This window comes from Artemia franciscana, chromosome 7, assembly GCF_032884065.1.
Source record: "Artemia franciscana chromosome 7, ASM3288406v1, whole genome shotgun sequence".
In the NCBI taxonomy this organism is placed as follows: domain Eukaryota; kingdom Metazoa; phylum Arthropoda; class Branchiopoda; order Anostraca; family Artemiidae; genus Artemia; species Artemia franciscana.
Genome location: NC_088869.1, coordinates 59,428,596 through 59,449,893, shown reverse-complemented (window position 1 = coordinate 59,449,893; position 21,298 = coordinate 59,428,596). Strand labels below are relative to the sequence as shown.

The 21,298-nt window shown below is 34.4% G+C and overlaps 1 protein-coding gene and 1 non-coding gene across 2 annotated transcripts in view; one reads left to right on the top strand and one right to left on the bottom strand.

Moving 5' to 3' along the window:
* LOC136029545 (nuclear receptor subfamily 2 group C member 1-like) overlaps positions 1-21,298 on the top strand; it is a 74,229-nt gene that overhangs the window by 42,182 nt on the left and 10,749 nt on the right. Inside the window, exons 3-7 of the mRNA XM_065708016.1 lie at positions 5,136-5,315; positions 12,484-12,662; positions 15,621-15,835; positions 18,001-18,142; positions 19,852-19,954. Coding sequence (XP_065564088.1) covers positions 5,136-5,315; positions 12,484-12,662; positions 15,621-15,835; positions 18,001-18,142; positions 19,852-19,954 — 819 coding nt within the window. The remainder of the gene's footprint in view (positions 1-5,135; positions 5,316-12,483; positions 12,663-15,620; positions 15,836-18,000; positions 18,143-19,851; positions 19,955-21,298) is intronic.
* Trnav-cac (transfer RNA valine (anticodon CAC)) lies at positions 16,758-16,830 on the bottom strand. The gene has a single exon. It is a non-coding gene; the product is annotated as a tRNA-Val (tRNA).

Sequence of the window (21,298 nt, the reverse complement as noted above, 5' to 3'; positions counted from 1 at the left end):
GTTAGGCTATGTCTGTAGAACACCCAATAATAACGCCATAACCTTACACTTTTAACTATTAACCTGGAAATTTGATATTTCCTTTGAGCCGTTAAAAAATGCATCCGTTATTTTAATTGAAACCTTTTTGGAATCATACAACGGAAATAGCTGAAAAAATAATTCTGTTTGTCAGAAGTTTTATTTTAACATATGACGAAGGACATCAGGGCCATTCGAATAAACTTCATTCCCAGGGCCTTAGAGGACATTTCCCTGAAAATCAACATAAAATATAACAATTGCCTCATTAATTAGGCATAACTAGCCAAGACAAATACAGGCTAAGTGTTTGAATATTTCTCTTGGCTAATAGAACTTAATTTAGCCTATTCCTATGCCTGTACTGTTTGATTATGTCATGTTAGTTTTTGTGCTTCAATAGCCGCAATGAACCGTTTCTTCATGAACATTTTTGCAGTTTCTCTTCATCCACTTTCCGTGAGCCGTGTTGCGTTAAAAAATCGCATCCGTCTTGACAAAGGGTAACTGGAATATTTAATACTGCCTATCTAATTGACGAAATAGATGGCGAAAGTATGTGAAGAATCTATAGGGGCGAAATAATTGTTCTCTTTAAAGCCAAAAATTACCTTGGATGTGATTTAGTATTAAAATGAGCTAGGTACAAACTCTAGGTTCAAGTGATCTCTCTAGAAAAAAAAAACCCTCTGTAAATTGACGATTGAAAATTCCCTATCTGGAAATGCAGCAAATATTTGAACATACAATTTCGTAATTCCTCCTTTGCATTTTTTTACAACTAATTATGTCAGGCAAAAACGATCTAAGTTCGCTTTATATAAATTCTATACGGTTACTTTGGGCAAGTGAGGTACTGATAGTCGCATGCAGCTCTTCATTGCGATAAATGTGGCTTTTGCATTATTTTTCAGGTGTTACTATGCTTCCCCCCCTCCCACCAGGGGGTAGGCCAAAGTTGGAGCCAATTTTTCCAAATCAGTTGAAAATGAAATCTGAAAAATAAATCATATGGTACCATAAAGGTAAAAATATACTAAAGAAAACTGATGTGTTCCTGTGGATGCTTGAATTATGCAGGCTTATCTTAGTTTTTTAAAGAATTTTAAATAAAATAAATTTCAGCTGGGAGAAGGAATCAGTCTGAGGGAGCCAACCGAGTTCTCGGAGGAGCAGTTCCCCCCTCCCTTCTCCGTAGTAAATTACACCCCTGGTGATATTTCTGTACAAGAAATCTAGTAATCCATAATTACCAGTTTACTGAGTTGCAACCATCAAAAGCCTCCTCCCTAAAAAAAATAAATAAGTTGCGTATCAACAATTAAACGTTGCTATTTCCACTGTTTACATTCATTAAACTGAAAGCTGTATATTGCTTAACAGGTACGCAATGACCTCAGACACTACTTTTTTTCTTTGCCTCTTCAGCTTTTATATAGTAAGAACTTATTAGAACCTGTTTTTTGCATGTAAAATCTTAGCCAAGCCTCGATTCAATAGATTTCGCAATATGTGTCGAAGGTACGCATTCCTAAATGCCCCTGTGTGTAATGTAAGTGTCATACCGCTGCTGCTGCCTCCACACCTATGTGGCTTCCCTGAATCAACCTAATACCTCTTGCTCCTTTTTGCTGGTTTTAATCTCCAATTTTTTTGGCTGATAAAAATAAGCGTGCTGAAGTACAATTTCATTTTTGACTGTTCTAGGACATCGTATAACAGATATCAGGTTATCGTTATTTTTGTTGGCTAGTAAAGGGTATCCAGCAAGGCCGTACCAGGAGGGGGTAGGGGCTATGAACCCCCCTCCCCGAAATGTTTGTCCAACTCTGAAAAATGTAACAAAATGAACATAAACAAATTTTTACCCCTCCCCCAAAAAACTTTTGTAATCCTCCCCTGCCCCCGAACAAAAATTATGGATACGGCCCTGGTATTAAGTAAAAACCCGTTGCAATCTATTTAATGTCATTTTTTTAGCATACAATTTTTTTTGTATAGGTTAATAGCGTTTGCATTTGCTTGTAAATGACTTTCAGTTAAAGAATAGTGGCTAATCAGTTAAAACCTCTGCTACAGAAAAAGGTCAAAAGAATGGCTAATTTTTTTTTCTATGGGAGTTTTTGGGATCCACTTTGACTCACAAGAATATATTGGGACCCACGAACTTAATATGGAGAATAAAGAAGTATGGAAAAAATTATAAAAATCTAAACTCTTATGGGATGGCCTGGATTTACCTAGAGGCCCACTAGGCTCGGGACAAGGAGCGCACAATGCCAAGGGACGCAATAAATTATCACTGAGTTATTTTTCTCTGAACGAAAACTAGACCAGTGTTATTTATCGTCAAAGTGCCAAGTGCACTCCTCTGCCATGGAGCCTATTCACATAAAAATGATTTTAAAACAACACAGAAATTCCATGACCACTTATAAACTTTCATATTTCTCCCAAGAATGGCAGCCAAGAGTTCAGTATCACCTCTCTCTTTCATTGCGTTTGGCTCATCAACTGCGTTCTGTTCAGCGCTTCACTATCCCACAATTTTCGGGGACTTGTCCGAAAATGTCGTAAAAAGGGTGTGGCAAAAACGCTTGGGACTAGAAGCGTCAAAGCTTTAAATCCAGCCCTGGGGGTGAACGAGGGAGAAGGATGGATAGGGATGCCCAGGGGCAATATTAAAATATAACTGTTGAAAATAGGGATGAAACCTTTTAATTGACAGTGAAACAAATATAAAAATTTTTAACTCGATATTTCGAACACATATACAGCGTCCATCATCAGCAATAAAACTAAAAGACATTAATAAATACAAACAAAATTTATACCCAATAAACTAATTAAATATATTCTATTCCTCTTATTTTTTTCAAATGCAACAGTCGAAGCAAATCCCCTTGACCTTTTCGGTTCCGTTTCATTAGATTGATCTGAGATATCAGGCGGAGAGAGGTCAAAGCTCTTAGGTTAAATGAGATTTACTTTATTTGACCTCTGTAAATTATCATAAATTGAATCCAATCCAAATTCACCTGCATCTCTGATTATGGAATTATTCTTGAATAATTCTTTTTTAATTTCAACTGTTTCCCTGAAAATTTGCTTTAAACCTTGGTCCCTAGAAATCAAAGATACATTGTCAAAAAAAAAAAAAAAATGACTTGGATAATTATAAATATATTCCGATAGAGCCGACGGGAAATCTTCAGGTTTGGAATTTTGCTTTAAGGACGACGAAATAAAATTATGATGTTGTAGTAATCTCATTTTTAAATTCTGGTTAGTACGTCCCATATAAGAGCTTCCACAAGTACATGAGATTTTATTAACAAGAAGAGGAAATCGGATGAATAATCTAGGATGATTCATTGGATGATAAAATCTAGTAATCCATTAAACAAAAAGAGGAAATTGGATGATAGGTTATGTGAAATCATTGATACTGTTTATTTTTGGGGAGGACTGGGTCCGATGGCCCTTCTCAAATAAAAACTGTTGAAAGAACAATTTAATTTTCTGCTCAGAATATTATCCGTGACAAAATCAGACACCGGTCCTTTATATTTTCATCATTTGGAAGTGGTGATAGTAGGTTACTCCCTTTTATTTTCCATTGATAACAAGAGGTATGTTACGCACTTGACAAGCAGATTGTAGAATCCTCTGTAATTATTTTAGTTAACAAGCAATTAATTTAGCATACTTGCCTAGCAGGTATTCGCAATTCAAGTACGCGTTTTATTTTTGGACTTGGCAGGCCTGTTTTTCTTGATTCTTAAGATAATGCCTTTACGAATGCATGCAGTCTTAATAAATGGTTTCTCTGCCCTGCATAATCGAAGGCAGTGTATAAGTTGTCATTATTTTTTTGAGGACAGGCGGGCTTAGTGCAGAAAAAAGTGCAGATGTAGCCGCAAAAGCCCATTGTTTTTATATGAAATCCTATAGATCCGTATGAGAAGGAGCAACTTCGTAACCAGCATTTTTTTTAAGATGGGGGGGGGGCAATTATGAAAAAGAAGAAGAACAATTGGGGATTTTTTTTGTTAGACAGTGAAATGTAATTTGGATGAATATTTCGGCCCTATGTCCAAGGGCTTTCCTTAGCAAAACATAAATATATAGCTGTTGTTGTAAATATATAGTATAGTTGTATTTAGTTGTTGCAAGTTTTTCTTCTTCTATATATTTATGTTTTGCTGAGGACAGCCCTTGGATATAGGGCCGAAATATTCATTCGGATTAGATTTCCACTGTCTTACGAAAAGAATTCCCTGTTGTTCTTCTTGTTTTCGATGTTTGCGATGGAAAAGCAGTGGGATCTTCGTCGCTATTTGGGGCAATTATCCAAATGAATAGATGTAATGGTAACACATTCAAGTACTTAAAAAATGACTGTTTTAAACAGTCTGGTTACAGAGGGAGAGCGGGGAAGTGCACAGAGATCTAAGTTTCAGAGTGAAGTTTTATTCATTTCTCTTGTCCCAGTAGTTTTTTGGTCCCTTTTCCCATAGTCCCCTGAACCCTCCATGGGGATGGGGGGGTGTCCCCATGCTGATAGCATTATTGGGAAAAACAAACAAATCATTAATCAAGGAAAGGAAACGGTGTAAAAATGTATACATGCATTGATTTGGGGGATAGTGGGGAGAGGAAAGGAAACAAAAAAAAGTACGAAATGGGGGAATTATACGAGAAAGCTACGCAAAATTTTTGAGAAAAATCTCAAGATTTGGGAAGTGCAAGGGCCAAAAGCCCCCCTCCCCCTGCATAGCTTTCTTGTCTTTGGACAAAGGAAGTTGTTAAGCAGAATAAACTTGAAAATGACATTTTTTATTTATGAAATATAAAATTCGTTTTAGTCTCGTTAACAATTTGGAAATTCCGTTGCCACGCCATATTTGTATGGTTTCAACTTCGACAATCTTTGTTTATTTATTCTAGAGATTAGTTCAAGTCATAAGCAACCATATAGGAGGGGTAGGCCCCCTCCATCTGGGAAGACGGAAATTAAATAAAAAATCTTGTTTTGCCAAAAACTTTTATTTAAATTAAGTGTTATGATTTTGTATATGAATAACCAACTATATGTTTCTTTTTCTTTTTAGGAAGACACTATGGTGTGGTATCATGTGAAGGATGTAAAGGTTTTTTCAAAAGATCTATCATGAAAGCTGTGAAATATGTCTGCCAATTTCAAAAAGTTTGCCCAGTTGACCGCTTTCAACGAAATAGATGTCAGTTTTGCAGATTACAAAGATGTCTCAGTGTAGGAATGAGGATTGACTGTAAGTAACTGATCTATTATCAACTTTGTGTTAGTAATTATTAATATATAATAAGGTACTTATTCTTTCTATACATACGTGAATGTAGACAGAGGAGCACAAGATATAAACGAGCATAAAAACTGAACACTAACAAAACGACACTTGTGAGGAGAACATCGATAACATAATAATTAGCCTTATCTGAATAGAGAAAAAATTCTGTAAAAAAAAAAAAAACAGGAAAAGGAAAACCGGGATAAAAAAGAAGTGATATAGTGGGGGAAGCTTCTGGAGCATGCATCATCATCGATGCTATGTATGACAATAGCATCATTATGTTTTACTGACTAGCGATCTCTTGCCTTTCTCCCATGTATATTTTTGTCACGACCCTCCACCCACCCCCCAAAAAAAGATCATGGTCAAAACTACATTCTCAGGTTAAACATAAGTAGGTCTTCTACTGTAGAGGTTTGAAGCCCCTATCAACATAAATACAAAAATTTCGCTTTTTCCCAGAAGGATGATATTGAATTCAGGTTTTTTGTAATTTCCTCTCAACCGTTAATTTATCAAACTAAGAAAAGACCTCACGAGGTCTTTTTAAAGCTTTCTCCAAAATTTCGGAAATGGCGATTAAGCAATGATGATAATTATTCGTACCCATTCTATTTCCCTTCTTGTAGAGAGGAATAACCCGAATCCACAATTTAGTCCAATCCAGATTTCCACAGTGACTTTCAATTTTATCAAATTTTCATGTGAGGAATGACGAAGAATCTGAAATTTGACAAATCTGAAATTAAGGAAGAATCACTAGGAATAAAAAGTTGGGGAACTGAGGGATGAACAAATATTGTCAATAATTTTTCTGTCTATAATCATCGTAGGAACAAAGAATGAAAGGCATAAGTGAAGTGAACGGATGAATTAAAAAGAAAAAAATAAACTTATGCAGCGTGATTTTCTTGGAAAATTTCGACTAGTCCTAATTCACCGGTAAAAAATCGTAGCAGACAAGATTCCATTTCTTCCTCGCTGCTTCAGAGCTCACGGCAATTCCAAACTTAAATCTTCCATCACTTTTCGTTGACTTTTTTTTTTCTCAAGATCTTTTAAAAACAAGCACTGATTTGTGGTAAGATACATTTATTCGAAATATTATTCTGACGCACAAAACGAGAAATCGAAGTTTAATGAAATCGAAATCATTAGTAAGTTACTTAGCAATAAGCTAGAAATAAATATCAAAAATATATCAAATACAGAAATAGACATATAAAAATAATCTTAAATCTCACTTTTCGTACACCTCTTTCATTTTTTTTTGTTAATTTAAGCTAGATCCTTCACTCAGCTTATATTTTCTACTTATAATTATATATACCAGCTTATAACCGTAGTATAACACATTCAAAACGTTTGTAAATTATTAAGTTATAAGGTAAAAATAAACCTATTAAAACATATAAAAATATTAAAATAATCCTCCGCACATACTCAACCTTTTGCTTTATTCTGTACTGTATATCTTTTGGGTGTATCTTCTACTCAACCATATCATAAAATATTCAAAACAATAGTGAATAATTAAGCTGTAAAGTAAAAATAAACCAAAAGGTTAAATAACGAAAGCCACACAAACATTACTCGCGCCAGGTTACAGGCTGGTAAACATTAGAGGTTGAACTATATCAATGCAAAAGAAACAAATTATCGCCAAAAATGCATATAGCACTAATCAGTGGGGTATGGGGATAGTTTATGGGTGAGAATGATACTAGAAGCAAGCATTTGTTGTTTTTGGTTGTTTATATTAAAGTATTGTCTGGAGAACCCCGTATGGACCTTGGTAAGGGAACCGTTGGTGTGAACGAAAAGGTTTACCTGAGTCCAACCCTTAAGGAGAAGGAAGGTAGGTATTATCGTTGGCACGCCAAAACCTGAAAAAAGGGAGTACTAGGATAGATTTTTTCAAATTTTACTTGGAGATAATTTGAATGTCTTGAGGGAAACCCCCCAACCTTTATTTTGTGTTTAGTCTATAGGTATGTGCACCTTTTATCTATCTTAATTTGTAACTTAAAGGCGAAATTGCTTGCATCATAATTAACAAAGCAGATTGTTTAGTTCATTTTGGGTTACAAAATCGCCCAGTTGAAAGGGAAAGTTGCTGTTCAAGTTGGAGATTGAAACAGGTTAACAGAAACTATTTGTGTCAAGAAATTTTTGTATCTTACAACAGCTCATTTAGCCGTGTACTGTTTAAAGGTTCAAGCCAGTAACTGGGTATAGGAAAATTATGTGTATCTTAGTTTTACTAATTTTAGTATTTCGAGAAAATAAGAATCTAGAAGAAACGGAAAACGGTGGTTTATATTGTTTTCTGCCAGTTATTTTTTTTTGCATTTTGTTTCCCTATCAAGCCCAAAAAGCAGTATCGTAAATTAAAGATTTAGGAGGAGGTCTAAACACCCTTATTATTTATTATTTCTACAAGTTGTTTTTTCCTTCAGCAACAACAAAATAAATAAAATAATAGGTTTACGCATATGTGACCCTTGGGGAGAGGGGGCTTGAGACAGGGATGATAACGCAAATAAACTCTCAGGCCATGTTTCCAAATTTCAAAAAGGTGCATAAAAATTTTGGAGAAGGGAATAATCCATATGACCCTTATCTGCAATTACGTGAGACGTATTGCTAGAAAATACCAGTGCCCAAAACGACACAAATCCATGCTTAATGTTGAAATGCTTAGCTTTTGTAATTCTGTGGGTAAAATAGACACTGCATTTCTAACTTTCAGACTTGTAAATAGTACTTTTCTGTAAACGTGGCTTAGGGTCGAATTCCTGGAGGAGAAACCGAATTAGCTCTATTTTAATTCAACTTTGTTACCACCATTTTCATATGCCATGTCGCAAATGAAAACGTTCTGTTTACAAATCAAACTTTAAAGTCGAAACTTTTAAGTTTAAAGACGTCATCACCTTCATTAGAAAGACGGTGGCCAAGTTTCTTTGGAATACAATTTCGTTCACTATTGAGAATTGGTATTGGTAGAAAAAAAACTTTCTTCTGGATAAGTGTATAATAATAATAATAACAATAATTTATTTGTACCTTCTATGTACAAAAATGCACGTTAGAAAAATAATAGTAATAATTATAATAAGAAAATAAGACAAGAACTACACAAGTACAACAACAATAATATAAAACTACACAGACAACTACTTAGCAAAAACATGAAGAAAAAAAGAAGAAAAACAATTTCACTCATAACAGAAAACATACCTTAATTGACCTAATACACACTTCAACATACTATAACTCATAATATTTACACTTTAAAGATGCATAATGCATAATTACTCTAATTTGGCCGAATACGATTCAAAGGAAAGTCAAAGGAAAGTCCATCTTTTCACGAATTTCGGAAACACCATTGCTTAGAAATGCAACTATTTCTAGTTATTAAATGCTTTAAACCGATCATGTAGATTTATACAATAAATGAACAATCCTGTAAAAAAGCTTTTCATATGCAAAAGTTCAAAGGTTGGTTTTCCCGACAAAATCGTAAAATTTAACTGGAGTTTCAAGAATGCAAACAAAAGATAATGTCTTGGTCTCTTAGCTAAAACAATAAAGCTAGGAACCAACAATACTTGAAGCAACACCAAGCCGATTGAGATAAGCTCAGATGCACACTTTCCTCCTCTGCCCCAACCCTCTTTGCCTTTTCCCATTAAGATTTGGTTTCCTCAAAGACAACTTACTCTTCTTTTTGTCCAGATGGATGGCCAAAAAGTATAATTTTTAGCCATCTGCTATCCTCCATCTGTAACACGTGGCCAAGCCATTTTAACCTTTCTGTCACTATAGCTCTTAGTGGGATCGAACCAAATTCTGTAAAAATATTGTTTGGCATTAGGTTGTCAGACGAATGCTTAATAATATTCATGGGAATTCCCTCTGGAAAAAATTGAACACAGTCGAAGTGCCCGCGTTTCAGTCACATTTGACCACTGTCAATACTCTGGCTTTTAATATTCTACTCTTTGCTATTAGTTTTTTTTCAATCAATAAATAAATCAATTTATTTTCAAAAAATAAATTCATAACAACTACACTTCAACATAGACTCCCCCATAAGGCTCTGGCCAGAAAAAAAATAGGAGAGAAGCAAAAAATGGAACAGATACATTAAAAAAAAAAGAAAAATATTTTCAAAATAATGCATTTACATCATTGAGACTCAATAAAAGAGATAAAAAGAGAAAATTATAATATTCAAGAGACTCAAGCATTAAGAGAGACCCCCTCCCCCCCGAAAAGGACTATATCATGAATCAAAGATGTTTCCAATTACATATCTGAAACCAAACCAAGAGAAAGGCTGAGCACTAAGTCAAATACGTCTCAAAACAAAAATTTCTAACCCATGTAAGAGACACCTCCCCCCGTCCAGAAGAAAAAAAATAAAATAAATTAAAAAAATTATTCAACATAAGTCAACAAGACAATAAAAAAATTCTAAAAATTCTTTTGAACATACCAAACGAGTACATCCTTATATATACCAAACATCCTTGAGCTGACTCAGGTCAGTCTTCACCTTCCAAACTTCATACAAGCGCGAGAAAAAATCCCGCGCCTTGGCTGTTATACTGTCTACATTTTTACTGCATCCACTATATTTATCAATAATACTTACCTAGGAAAGTGAAAGCATCTAGTTGATCAATTTTGCAGTTACCCAACATTGCCTCTTCATCCTTATTTATTCCTTGCAGAAGCGAATTTGCCTTCATAGCATCTAGTTTCAATATTATTCTTGCAAACTCAGCTCTCAAAATCTCTAAAAATAACATTCAGTTCGATAATATTCTTATCTAAAAGCACTTCAATCGCTTGCATATATAAGTCAAAGAGAGTTCTTTGTTTCCCTTTTCTGCGAGGTTCTCCCATAGGCTTTTCTGTGTACCTTAATACTGAGTCCTACAAAATAATCCATACAAATGTTTATAGGACGCAATCCTGCTTTACTTTCGATTCTACAACGAGCCGACAACTATCTTGACTTCCTACCTTAGCTGCAGCAAAATTATTCTCGTTCATAGCAGTAATCGTTTTAGCATATGTCTGCTATACAATACAAGGATGGGACGTTCACTTAAGCTTTCCTTCTAGCGAATTTTTTTCATTGAGTGCTGCTATTTGACTCACTGTCATCAGATGGCTTTTACATGAGCCTTTACTTTAGACCTTAGTTCCTCCAGAGCCATCGGTGGCGCATAGGGCGTCGACAAAGCCTCTCCATTCGTCTGGCATTGGTGCTGCAGCCATGACGTCTTCCCATTCAGGTATTAGTCAGGTTTACATGAGCACTGCCAGAAAATTTCCCAGGAAAGGGGCAAGTGGTATATGGAGCGTTGTTTTTTTTTTTTTTTTTTCTAATTCCCTGGCCTCATCCAAAGAATAGTATAAAATAGCGCAGCCATGAAAGCTAAAATTCACCGATGTCACCAATTTTCCAGTCGAAATGTGCCAAAGCTGCATTTTCACATAAACGATTATTTTAAAGCATTCACCGACTCAAGAATTCAACACGTAAATACCGCAAGAAAGGACCCAATTGAAACAAACGTCCCTTATCTGGCCACAATGATTTGCACATTGCACTTCCTGGCTGCAGGGTTACGAAACAGAGATCAGCACCGCCGGTTTGGACTTTAAAGGTCTAGTGCCCTCTACATACTACTTACTTACAATGATTTGCCTGATCTTATTGGTAAGAGCCTAAAATAAGCAATAGGTATATTGGTAGGCATATACCACAGAGGTTTCTGCCTGCATGCTGCGATGGAAGCGAAGCAATAACTGCGTTTTACCTGCATGTCTTGCTGCAAGGAAAACTACAACTGCATTGGTAGGCATATGGAGCGAAAATGTTCCCACTTTTCATCGGGGTCGTGCATTCAGAATTGTCTGAAGCCTGTTCGGTGTTTGCCAGAATGTATTTTGGGTTATTTTTCACCCATGTTCATTTTTTTTACTTTCTTTTTTAAACTCCTTTTCTTTTTTTTTTCGGTTGTGAGTTAATAATTTGGGTATAATGTGTATATAAAAGAGGGGGAATGTTCCCACCAATTTAATTTGTTTGACAGTTTCCTTGTCCAAGAAAAAGAAGAAGCCTAATTGTGAAAGCAGAGATCTGCCCAATGGAAAGCTACTTGATGTATGGCAAAAGCCATAAAACAAAAAGCAAGTATTTATTTCAACGGCTTTCGGTTGCATTTTACAAGAAGTGTACAAGATTTAATCAATACGAAAAAGTTTCCGTTGAAATAATCTTCTGTCAACAAAAAAAAGTCCCTTATAACGAGGCTGAAATCTGGCCAGAGGGAGATAATAACTGGCTTCATATTTTTTCACACGTATCAATACCTCTTTTTCCGGTTGGATTTAAAACTCGTTCTGGCGTTGTAACCTCATAGAATACTTTTTTGGTATTTACAGCGGTTTTTGTTTAGCTGTATAAATTTCAGCAAAATTTTTAAGAATAATTTCTCTTTAGATTATGTTAGGGTCTTTCCCTTAGCTCTTTTATTGCATATAACCTTTGTCTTGTGATTTTTTATATATGCATTTATGAATAAAAAATTATCTTATCCTAAAGAAATGGAGTGAAAGGAGCCAAATAAGAGGCACCCAAGCAAATGAAGTAGTTCTAATACACTTATTCTCCATTTTAGATTTTCACCAAAAGCCTATTCACAACGAGCTTTTATCAACATCAAGGCTCATCTTAGTTTCTGGACTCACTAGAATTTAAACCAGGTATGATAAATAGCATCCTAAATGAAAATTCAATCGAAACACCAACTTAGTTGACTTGAACTTAGTCAAGACGACCCGAAGAATTTTGAGGAAATTATTGTGAACATTTTGGAAATTTTAGCTTATACAGTAAGATATAAAGTTGTACTCCTGCACAGGGGAGACGAGGAAGCGGCCCATGGGAGGATTACTGACAAATCCCTGATGGATCCACTTCTTTCGTGTTTTAACCTTTTCCCCAGGTAAATCTTCTGAACCACCCAAAAATTCTAAAGAGAGAGGAATGTTTTAGCTTCTTATCTTGCTTTGATCTGAGACTTATTTTTCTGACTTTTAGCGGTACAAATGTCACCAAGAAGGCTTGGAAAAACTAATGGCTCGAAGTCCCCAACAAATAATAATGGAATTGGGGCAATAGAAGAAAATCAGAATATTATAAACTTGAAACAGGAACCCATGACGGTGATAAATTACTCGCAAGATTCAATGTCATCATCACCAGCTGCACTAACCGAGGTATGTTATTCACGACTGATAATATTTTGTTTACAATAGCGACAATTCCAGGGAAAGGGTAGAGTCCATACCCATTAATTTGGTTTTCTGTTATGTTTTACAGAATATATAAGAAAGTTTCTTCTCTGTTAAATCTGTGCGATGTTTATTTTATTGAACTAATCGACCTAACATTTTAACCATACGTTATTTCTTAAATGCAACTTAAAATTATTAAATGCAGTTGAAGCAACGAAATTAAAATGTCCAAAACGCAGAGTATTTCCTGAAGTAGCTTGCTTATAGAGTAACCTAGTTAAAGTGAGACTAGCAGTCTGTGTTGGATACACCCTCTATATTATTCTAACGTAATTCTCAGTAATTATTTTTTCCGTAAATATTGGCCTAGAAATGAACGCGTCCAGACTAGGGCTTGCACAAGTTATCCGGTCTTGTGATTTCTTTCCAAACGCTCTACAGAATCGTTTGATCTGATATTTTTAGTTTATTATTAAAAAAAAAGTTAATATAGTAAAAGAGAAATAATTTTTTTCGAATACATCTTCGATTATGTACTTCGTAGGAAATTTTTCATAACAGCAGCATCTAGTAAATTAAGTGGCAATGTGTAAAAGGAGGCGTTTTTACCTTGACCTAGCCTAATGTAAAAATAATCTTTACAATAGGTGTTTCCGCTCGCTATATATATATATATATATATATATATATATATATATATATATATATATATATATATATATATATATATATATATATATATATATATATATATATATATATATATATATATATATATATATATATATATATATATATATATATATATATATATATATATATATATATATACAAAATTGCATGGACAAAATAAGGCAAAATGAAGGGATGTTTCATTTATTAAATAATAGCATGACGCCTAAAAATTCATAGTAAAGTAAGAGAAGTTCAAGTATAGTTTATTAAAAACAAGATATTACAACTGTTTTTACTATTAGCCCCCCCCCCCCCCCAATAAAAAAGGAATCATGCGACAGGGCGGCTTCTTGCATATAAAAATAATAATTATCGTAAAAAAGCATAAGAAAAAATAACATAACTAAAATAATGCAAAATAAAAACTACATAACCGCAATACAAACTATTGCCAATCTCTCATCGCACTATTCCACAATAACAATAATTGGAATAACAATAGTACCAATAGTAAAAAATAGAAACTATGAACCCTTTCACAGTAAAAATAAAATATCTCTTGAATTTACTTTCAACAACATTGGGTGTTCAACCGCCCAATTAGCTTCGTTTACGCTAATTATTAGTTTTATACATATAGATACGTTTTTATTTACGTCTTCTTGAAGTAAATGCGATTCCCTAAAGGATGTTGGTTATACAGTCATGGTGTCATAACCCTTTCATGCATTATTCAGTGGAGTAGTTAAGTGTAGCTTATTGTTAGTCACGTAACGAAGACTGTATCAATTTAAGCTCTTGAACTTTTAAGATTGTCAGTGGGCTGAACAGAAGGCAGAGGCGTCAATTCACGATAATTTAGAGGGGATAAAAATCTAGAGGGGGGATTTGCTATTTCTTTCTAATAATTCAATTAAATGGCTGAAAAGGGTATTTTTCAATGAAACAACCTCCTAAATGAGAATTTTCAAAATCTAAGGAGGTCGGGCGGGGGTCTAAAATTTTTTGAATGGGCACGTGGCCCTCGCCCTCCTTCGATTGACGTCACTGACGTAAGACCATTTTTATACACCGAAAGCAGGCAGCTACGAAATAAATTTATTTTGGAGGGATGGGAATAGGCTTTTTCGTGAAACACCGCAAAATAGGCGAAATATAAACAAAATATGGACGAACCTGCAATTCAAGATGCTTTGGAATTCGGGTAAAACATAAGTTTCCCTTCTAAATTCGATATATTTATTAGTCGTAGAATAACGATCCTATTCACAGACGTGAAAACACCTCAGATTTTAAGATTAGCAAAGGGTTGAACACGAGGACAGGTTCATTGTACATCAAAAGCAGGTACGCACATAAAACAAAATACTTCGGATAGAGGGTAAGGATTTTTTTGTAAAACGCTCAAAACTGATGAATTAGGAGAAAAATATAGGGTAGATTCTGCAAAATATTGACACTTTGAAGTTGAAACAAAGGCCAAATTTCCCTTCTGAGGAAGTGCCTGACCGGAAGCAGGGTTTGATTTACGGACGTAAAGTCGGCTTTTTGTTTCAAGTTACTGGAAGAGGTAATAAGGGCTTAGTCCGTTGACTATCCATTATTTAGAGGGCCGAACCTAGGATTTTTAGGACTTTTTTCGCGACACATACGTGAAGAAAGGCTACTATAATTCAGCTTATCGTCTAGAATTGCAACTATCTAACTTTAAAATGTATATTTGTGAAAATATTGTCACCATTTTTTTTCTTCACTGATCCCTGGAGTATAGACTTGATAATTGATCTGGAATACAAACACAAAGAGAATCTAAAAATGTAGCATCATATCTTCCTCTCGAAACTCATTTTGAGTAGTCCACCCGAATTTTTCATTTTTACTTCTAGCGTCGGAGCAGTCGGTTCAGTCTTGACTTTATGCTTTCATAAGGATCTAAGGATGTAGTACTAACAAATGATGATGAATTAATAATAAAAAATTGACAAATGCTTTTTGGGGCCAATATTTTTAGTTTTTTTTTTTATATGTATAAACCGACTTGACTTAGCCTATTCTAACATGTTATTTATTCCATATTCTCTTCACTCCCAAATGCAATAGCACGCAGTTGAAATTCTTGACTAGAATGTTTTAATATAAATAACTATAAAGTTATTTTGGGTTAATACAAAGTTATATTTGGGAAGGGGGAAGGGCATGGCTAATTATGAAAATATGTGCATATATTTTTAATTGAAGAAAAAGATATTTTAATATTTATTTCAGGAGGACACAACATGGACAATGATTCGCAAAAGTTTCGAAGATTTCACACCTCAAGAAGTACCCCTGCTCTCGGAGGCACACTTTAGATTCACCATATCCGACATTGATCCAGGTCTGATGGAGCATCATCACGCATACATTGTCGAAACCACTGCCAGAGTACTTTTTTCCACCATCAACTGGGTCTCTTCTATTGATAGTTTTAAAAAACTCCAGTAAGTGGCAAATAGTCTCTATCAATTTTTGTCTTTCGGGCAGGGTTGTCAATCCTTCAGACTTGGGTTGTTTCAAATTGCAACTGGGCTACTCAAACCGGCTTTACAATGTCGCATTTTCAGTTGTATTGATAGGTGCTTCCATGAATCTGCTTGATGGCCCCAGCACGACTCAAAAGTGCATCCAGGCAAACTTACGCTGCATATCATTTCTTTTAGTACCTAGTGCACCAGGCACATGCACTGAATTTCTTTTTTTTTGGGGGGGGGGTGCAATTACAATTTTTTTTATTGACAACTTAAATAAAGAGCGCCCAAATTTGAGGGAAATTTCAGACTGGGGTAGGGAGACCCGCACTCCCAGTATAAACATCTCGTAGGGTACCATTGGGTTCATTTTCAATCAGATTCACAAAGACCCAGTAGACTTAGTTCTTTTCGAGTGCAGTCGTAACTCGAAATAATTGGGAATCTTAGGAGTTAGTCAAACTATATTTTGGTAACACTTGGCTGAACATGTACGGTTCAGACCCATTTTAGCTTCAATCAAGCATTCTTTTTTTTTTTTTTTTTTTCAATCGGACATGTGTATTTTACTGCCAAAAAGGTCGACCTCGTCAGTTTTTTGTCTCTTTCTTTCCCTTGCTTGAGCCTTCGGCCTGCACAAATACAGTCTTGTGTCGCCTCTCTCAGCTTTCATGATTTCAAAATTTTTCTGCTTTACTCAGAAATAGTTTTAGCTTATTTTACGGTGTAAAGAAAATCGGCAAGTTTTCAATTCAGTGAATATTCAGATATCTATGAAATTTACCCTAAATAAAAATATCAGACTTATTTCCATCGTACGTACAAAACCATCATTTGGATTCAAACATAAATAACATCTTTAACAGTTTCGATAAAAATCATATAAAATTAAAAATGTTCCCGCCCGGGTTCGAACCGGGGACCTTGTGCGTGTGAAGCACACGTGATAACCACTACACTACGAGAACTTGTTTTGATAGATTTGCCTTCAAAAACAAGCAAAGCTTCAAATTTCTAAATGTTGAATGGTTGATGTTATGCAAAAGCATTCACACCGAAAACAAATTAGGAGCATAGCAATGTTCTCACAAACAACCTCTATTTAACTCTATTAGGCTCTATTGATATGGCATGAATTAGCGGATCTGAAGCCTCCGCAACTGCGAGGATAATAAGAGTTGTGGTAAAATTGCAACATGGACTAGTGGTTTCCTGTTACTCCAAAAAATGTTTTGCCATATGAATGAAATTTTTTTTAAGTGGGTGTATCCTCATTACGCCTCCTTCCCTTCCTTTTTTAGGCCAAAAATAACTTTTCCCTTCCTTTTTTAAAATCTTCATGCTTCTCCTACGCTGTAGGCAGTGGCGGTTCTAGGCCTAGGTGGAGAGGGGGGCAGCTGGCCCCCCATTTTCCACTAGCATTAAATTTCTTAAATTTGACGTAAAAAGTATACCTGTGGTATGCTTTGCCCCCCCCCCCTTCTAGATTATGAGACTTAAAACCGCTACTGGCTGTAGGTCTTTGCAAGACTATTCTTAGAATTTGAGTCAGGTTCTTATCGAAATTCTAATTTTCTATAAAGAATCATCTTTTGTAGAATCTTTTCTCCATTTTCTCTGTAGATAGGCTACATTTCTTCAACTTCTACGCTAAAGCTCGTTTGAAATAAAGCAGAACTCGTCCTGGAAAGGTCTTTTTTTGTGTGTATGTCCTCACGTTGTTTTAGAAATGTAAATTTTAGAAATTTTATTTTAGACACAGAAAACACCTATGTCATTTCAATGTATGAACTACTCAATGAAATTTGGTGCCATTACTGTCTTGGGTCTATTTTTAGTTTTTCAGTTAGTTTTCTTTTCTTCTCATTTTATGTTAAGTTTGCTTTGGTTTAGTTTGGTCTTTTTTTAGAAGTTACTTTCAAGTTTTGCGTTCTTAGTCCTTTAGTTAAGTACACGTCTTTTTCATTTCCATGGGAAAATAAATCTGTTATTATTTTAGAAGATAAGTCCTTTCGTCTTTTTTGGCTTCTTTTTCCTCTTTCTTTTTATTGGCCAGTAAAATTTTATTCTGTCACAGCTTTTGAGTTCGTCTGTAAATCCTTTGCCTCTTTAAAAGCTAAAACGCCTCTTTATTTTAGTTTGAACCTACAGTTGACCTTACTCAAAGGAAGTTGGTGTCAGTTATTCGTCCTGGGTCTAATTCAGTGTGCTGAAGAACTTGGCTTATTCCCTGTCCTGGATTCCTTAAGAGCAAGTCATTTTACTGACCTTGCTAAACAGGTAAATGAAAAGATAGTAGAACTAGGGGAATACAAAAGACTCTTGACAGGGGACGAATATCAGAACTGAATAAAGCATACTTTTAACTAATATCAATGGGCAGTTATTATAAAGAATAAAAATAGAAATCAAAGCATAAGTGACCTAGACTAACGCAGCAGCCCAGGGCTGTGCCAGTTCTTGACTCTTTTAAATACGTTTACAGATAAAAAAAAAAGTTTTCTTTTTTCTTTTTCGTATACCTTTCTTTCTGCCCCTTATTTTGCGTGCTGAGAACGGCTTAGTGGAAATCTTTATCAAAATATTTGCTTTGTCTCTTGTTGTTGTTTTTTTTTTTTTTGCTTTTTTTTCGTTTTTTTTTTTTTGCTTTTTTGCACTGGTTGAAAATCACCTTTGTTTGGTTTAATTTTTTTTCTTTGCTTCTTGTCGAACGTCAATTGGATGTATTCACCTCAAGAGTGTAAATGAGTTATTCAAAAAGTGGCGTTTCCGCCCCTTAATGGGGCTGTAGCGACTCAGTGGGGCAGTGTTGGTCATAGTTGCTTAATAGTTGTAGTATATAGTGCATTATAGATCCATGGCAAATTGTGAACTATCGTGATTTAAGGCTACTGCTGGTGAAAATAGGGTTGAGAACTGATTTAACCCTATTATTAAAAAATACGCACAAAGATACAACATATGAAATGAAAAGAAAGCGAAAATGGAACCTACGCATTATCCAAACCACAAACAACCAAGGAAATAAGAAAATGAAAACAATTCCGACGCTATTTAAACCTGGATGCAGTTCAGCATTAAATCGACAGTGAATTGTCTAGGATTTTGTAATTTTGTCGATAGTTTATCCACTGTCTCTGTAATATAAGACACTCTATTTCTTAGCGATGTAAGGATTCCTGGTCTATGGGGGAAAGGCAAGAAAAAAAAATGTATCTAAAGAACTGTCTGCAGATTAATAAGGTATCTTGTAAAAAAAAAAAAAAAAAAAAAAAAAAAAAAAAAAAAAAAAAAAAAAAAAAAAAAAAAAAAAAAAAAAAAAAAAAAAAACCGGCGTGATAAAAAACATACAGGGCAGTAAACATTGCACTTTAAAGCCTTCCTAAGCATTTTTTTTAATCTATCCTTTATAATCTGGTAAGCATACCTCACATCTTTTGAAAATTTTTCCTTGATAGCTTGAACAGCTAGAGTTTTTGTCATTCAAAGATGCACTGGAAATTAATCCAAAATAATTCACCGTGTCCATACGCCCAATTGAGGATAACCCGACTAGATGAGACTCGCTTGCTCGAGATTTTTGATTAACTACCCCAAATTCTGTTTTACATGCTATACGTTGACTATTTATGTATATACTGCAAATAATATGTAGCTTATATGCGGTAGTGATTGGTGTATTACGCAAAACCAGTAAAGCATCTTCGTTGTAATTTTCCTGTGTCATAATGTCGGTAACTAAACTGCTCATTTGTTCCTTGATTCATCGATTGACAACGTCTGAAAAATTAGTAGATGTTTCATTTTGCTAAATCTAGATGATATTTTTTGACCTCAATTCTAAATTAATTTTAGTGACAAATTTTAGACTAAAATTCTACCTTAATTAGAAATACTAGAAAACGTTTTATTTGATACCAGACGAATATAAATTTCAGAACAGAAGAATTTTCATTTTTTTGTCTAGTTTCATTTTATTATTCTTAAAGGTAATATGTGATAAACTCCTAAGACACGCCTCTATGTTGAAATCCTTGGATGTCGATGAAATGGAATTAGCTCACATGAAATGTATGGTGCTCTTCACTCCAGGTAAATAAAAATTTGTTAAAACTGTTTAAGTTGAAGTGCTGAACTATTGGACAGCTCGTGTGCACGTCATGAAATGTATGGTAATCTTCACAACCGGCAAAAGAAAAGTTGAAAGTCTGAATGTTATTATGCTATAATTTTCAAAGGTTATTACAACCAGAGCTCTGTATGTCAACGGGTGGACACCACAAATTAAAAGTAAAAATGGAAATGTAAAAGAAGATTAATGGCAAATCAAATATAACATTGTAAATGTGAAGGAAGAAGAAACATAAATAAAGAAGTATGACAAACTGTCAACGGGTGGACTCAACAAACTAAAAATAAAAATGCAAATGTAAAAGAATACTAGTGGCAAATTAAATATAACATGGTAAATGTGAAGGAAGAAGAAACATAAATGAAGAAGTATGGCAAACTGTCAACGGGCGGACACCACAAACTAAAAATAAAAATGGAAATGTAAAATGTACTATGTGTGCACACAAAAGTTATGTAAATATGGCGAAAAGCCTAGGCAATTTTGGCATAACTTGGTTGGTAACTTATAGATATTATGTATTATTTAATTTTATTTATTCATTTCATTTATTACCGTATATATATTGATTTATTATTTTTTTTTATTGTTAGTACAATTCAGATGTTTTCAGGATGATATTTTCTTTCTGTACGGTTAATAATTCGTAATACAGGCATATTAAAGTTTGAAATAAGTATCTGAAATTTATATCTTACGTTCATATATTTGACAATATAAGCTTCTTGAATAAACTTTTGCCTAATATTAAACCCTAAAAATAACTTTTTTTTATTAACAAATAAAATGTAGTCTTACTGGTCGATTTCATTAGTTTCATCATTAAGTAACTCTTGAAAAAATAATGACAGCATCAGACAAAAAAGAGAATATATTTTTTCTGTAATCTGTATTTTTATACCTTACGGAATTATTGATGTTGAATAAAATCTGCTTTGCTTTATCAATCTTTTACCAAAAACCAAACCCAAACTTTGAACAGGAGTGTCCAAGGGTACTTGTGGGGGACGTTTGCTCCTCCCCTTAAATTCTCCCCCCCCCCCCTGTATTTCAACAATACCTTTTTTGGTAATTTCATTGCTAAATACTTTTTTTTTTCAAATTTTAATTGGAAAAATTGGAACTCCCAGGTAGGGATAATTTGTTAGGATAATTTGGGAAATTATCCCAAATACAGTAGAAAGTTCTGTATTTTCTTGCCAAAACCTTAAGCTTTAGGAAGAAGTAGAAAATAGTTAATTTATATTTATATTTAGTTCGTGACGATGAAGAATTATGCAAAAAAGAAAGTTTATTGTTAGAAA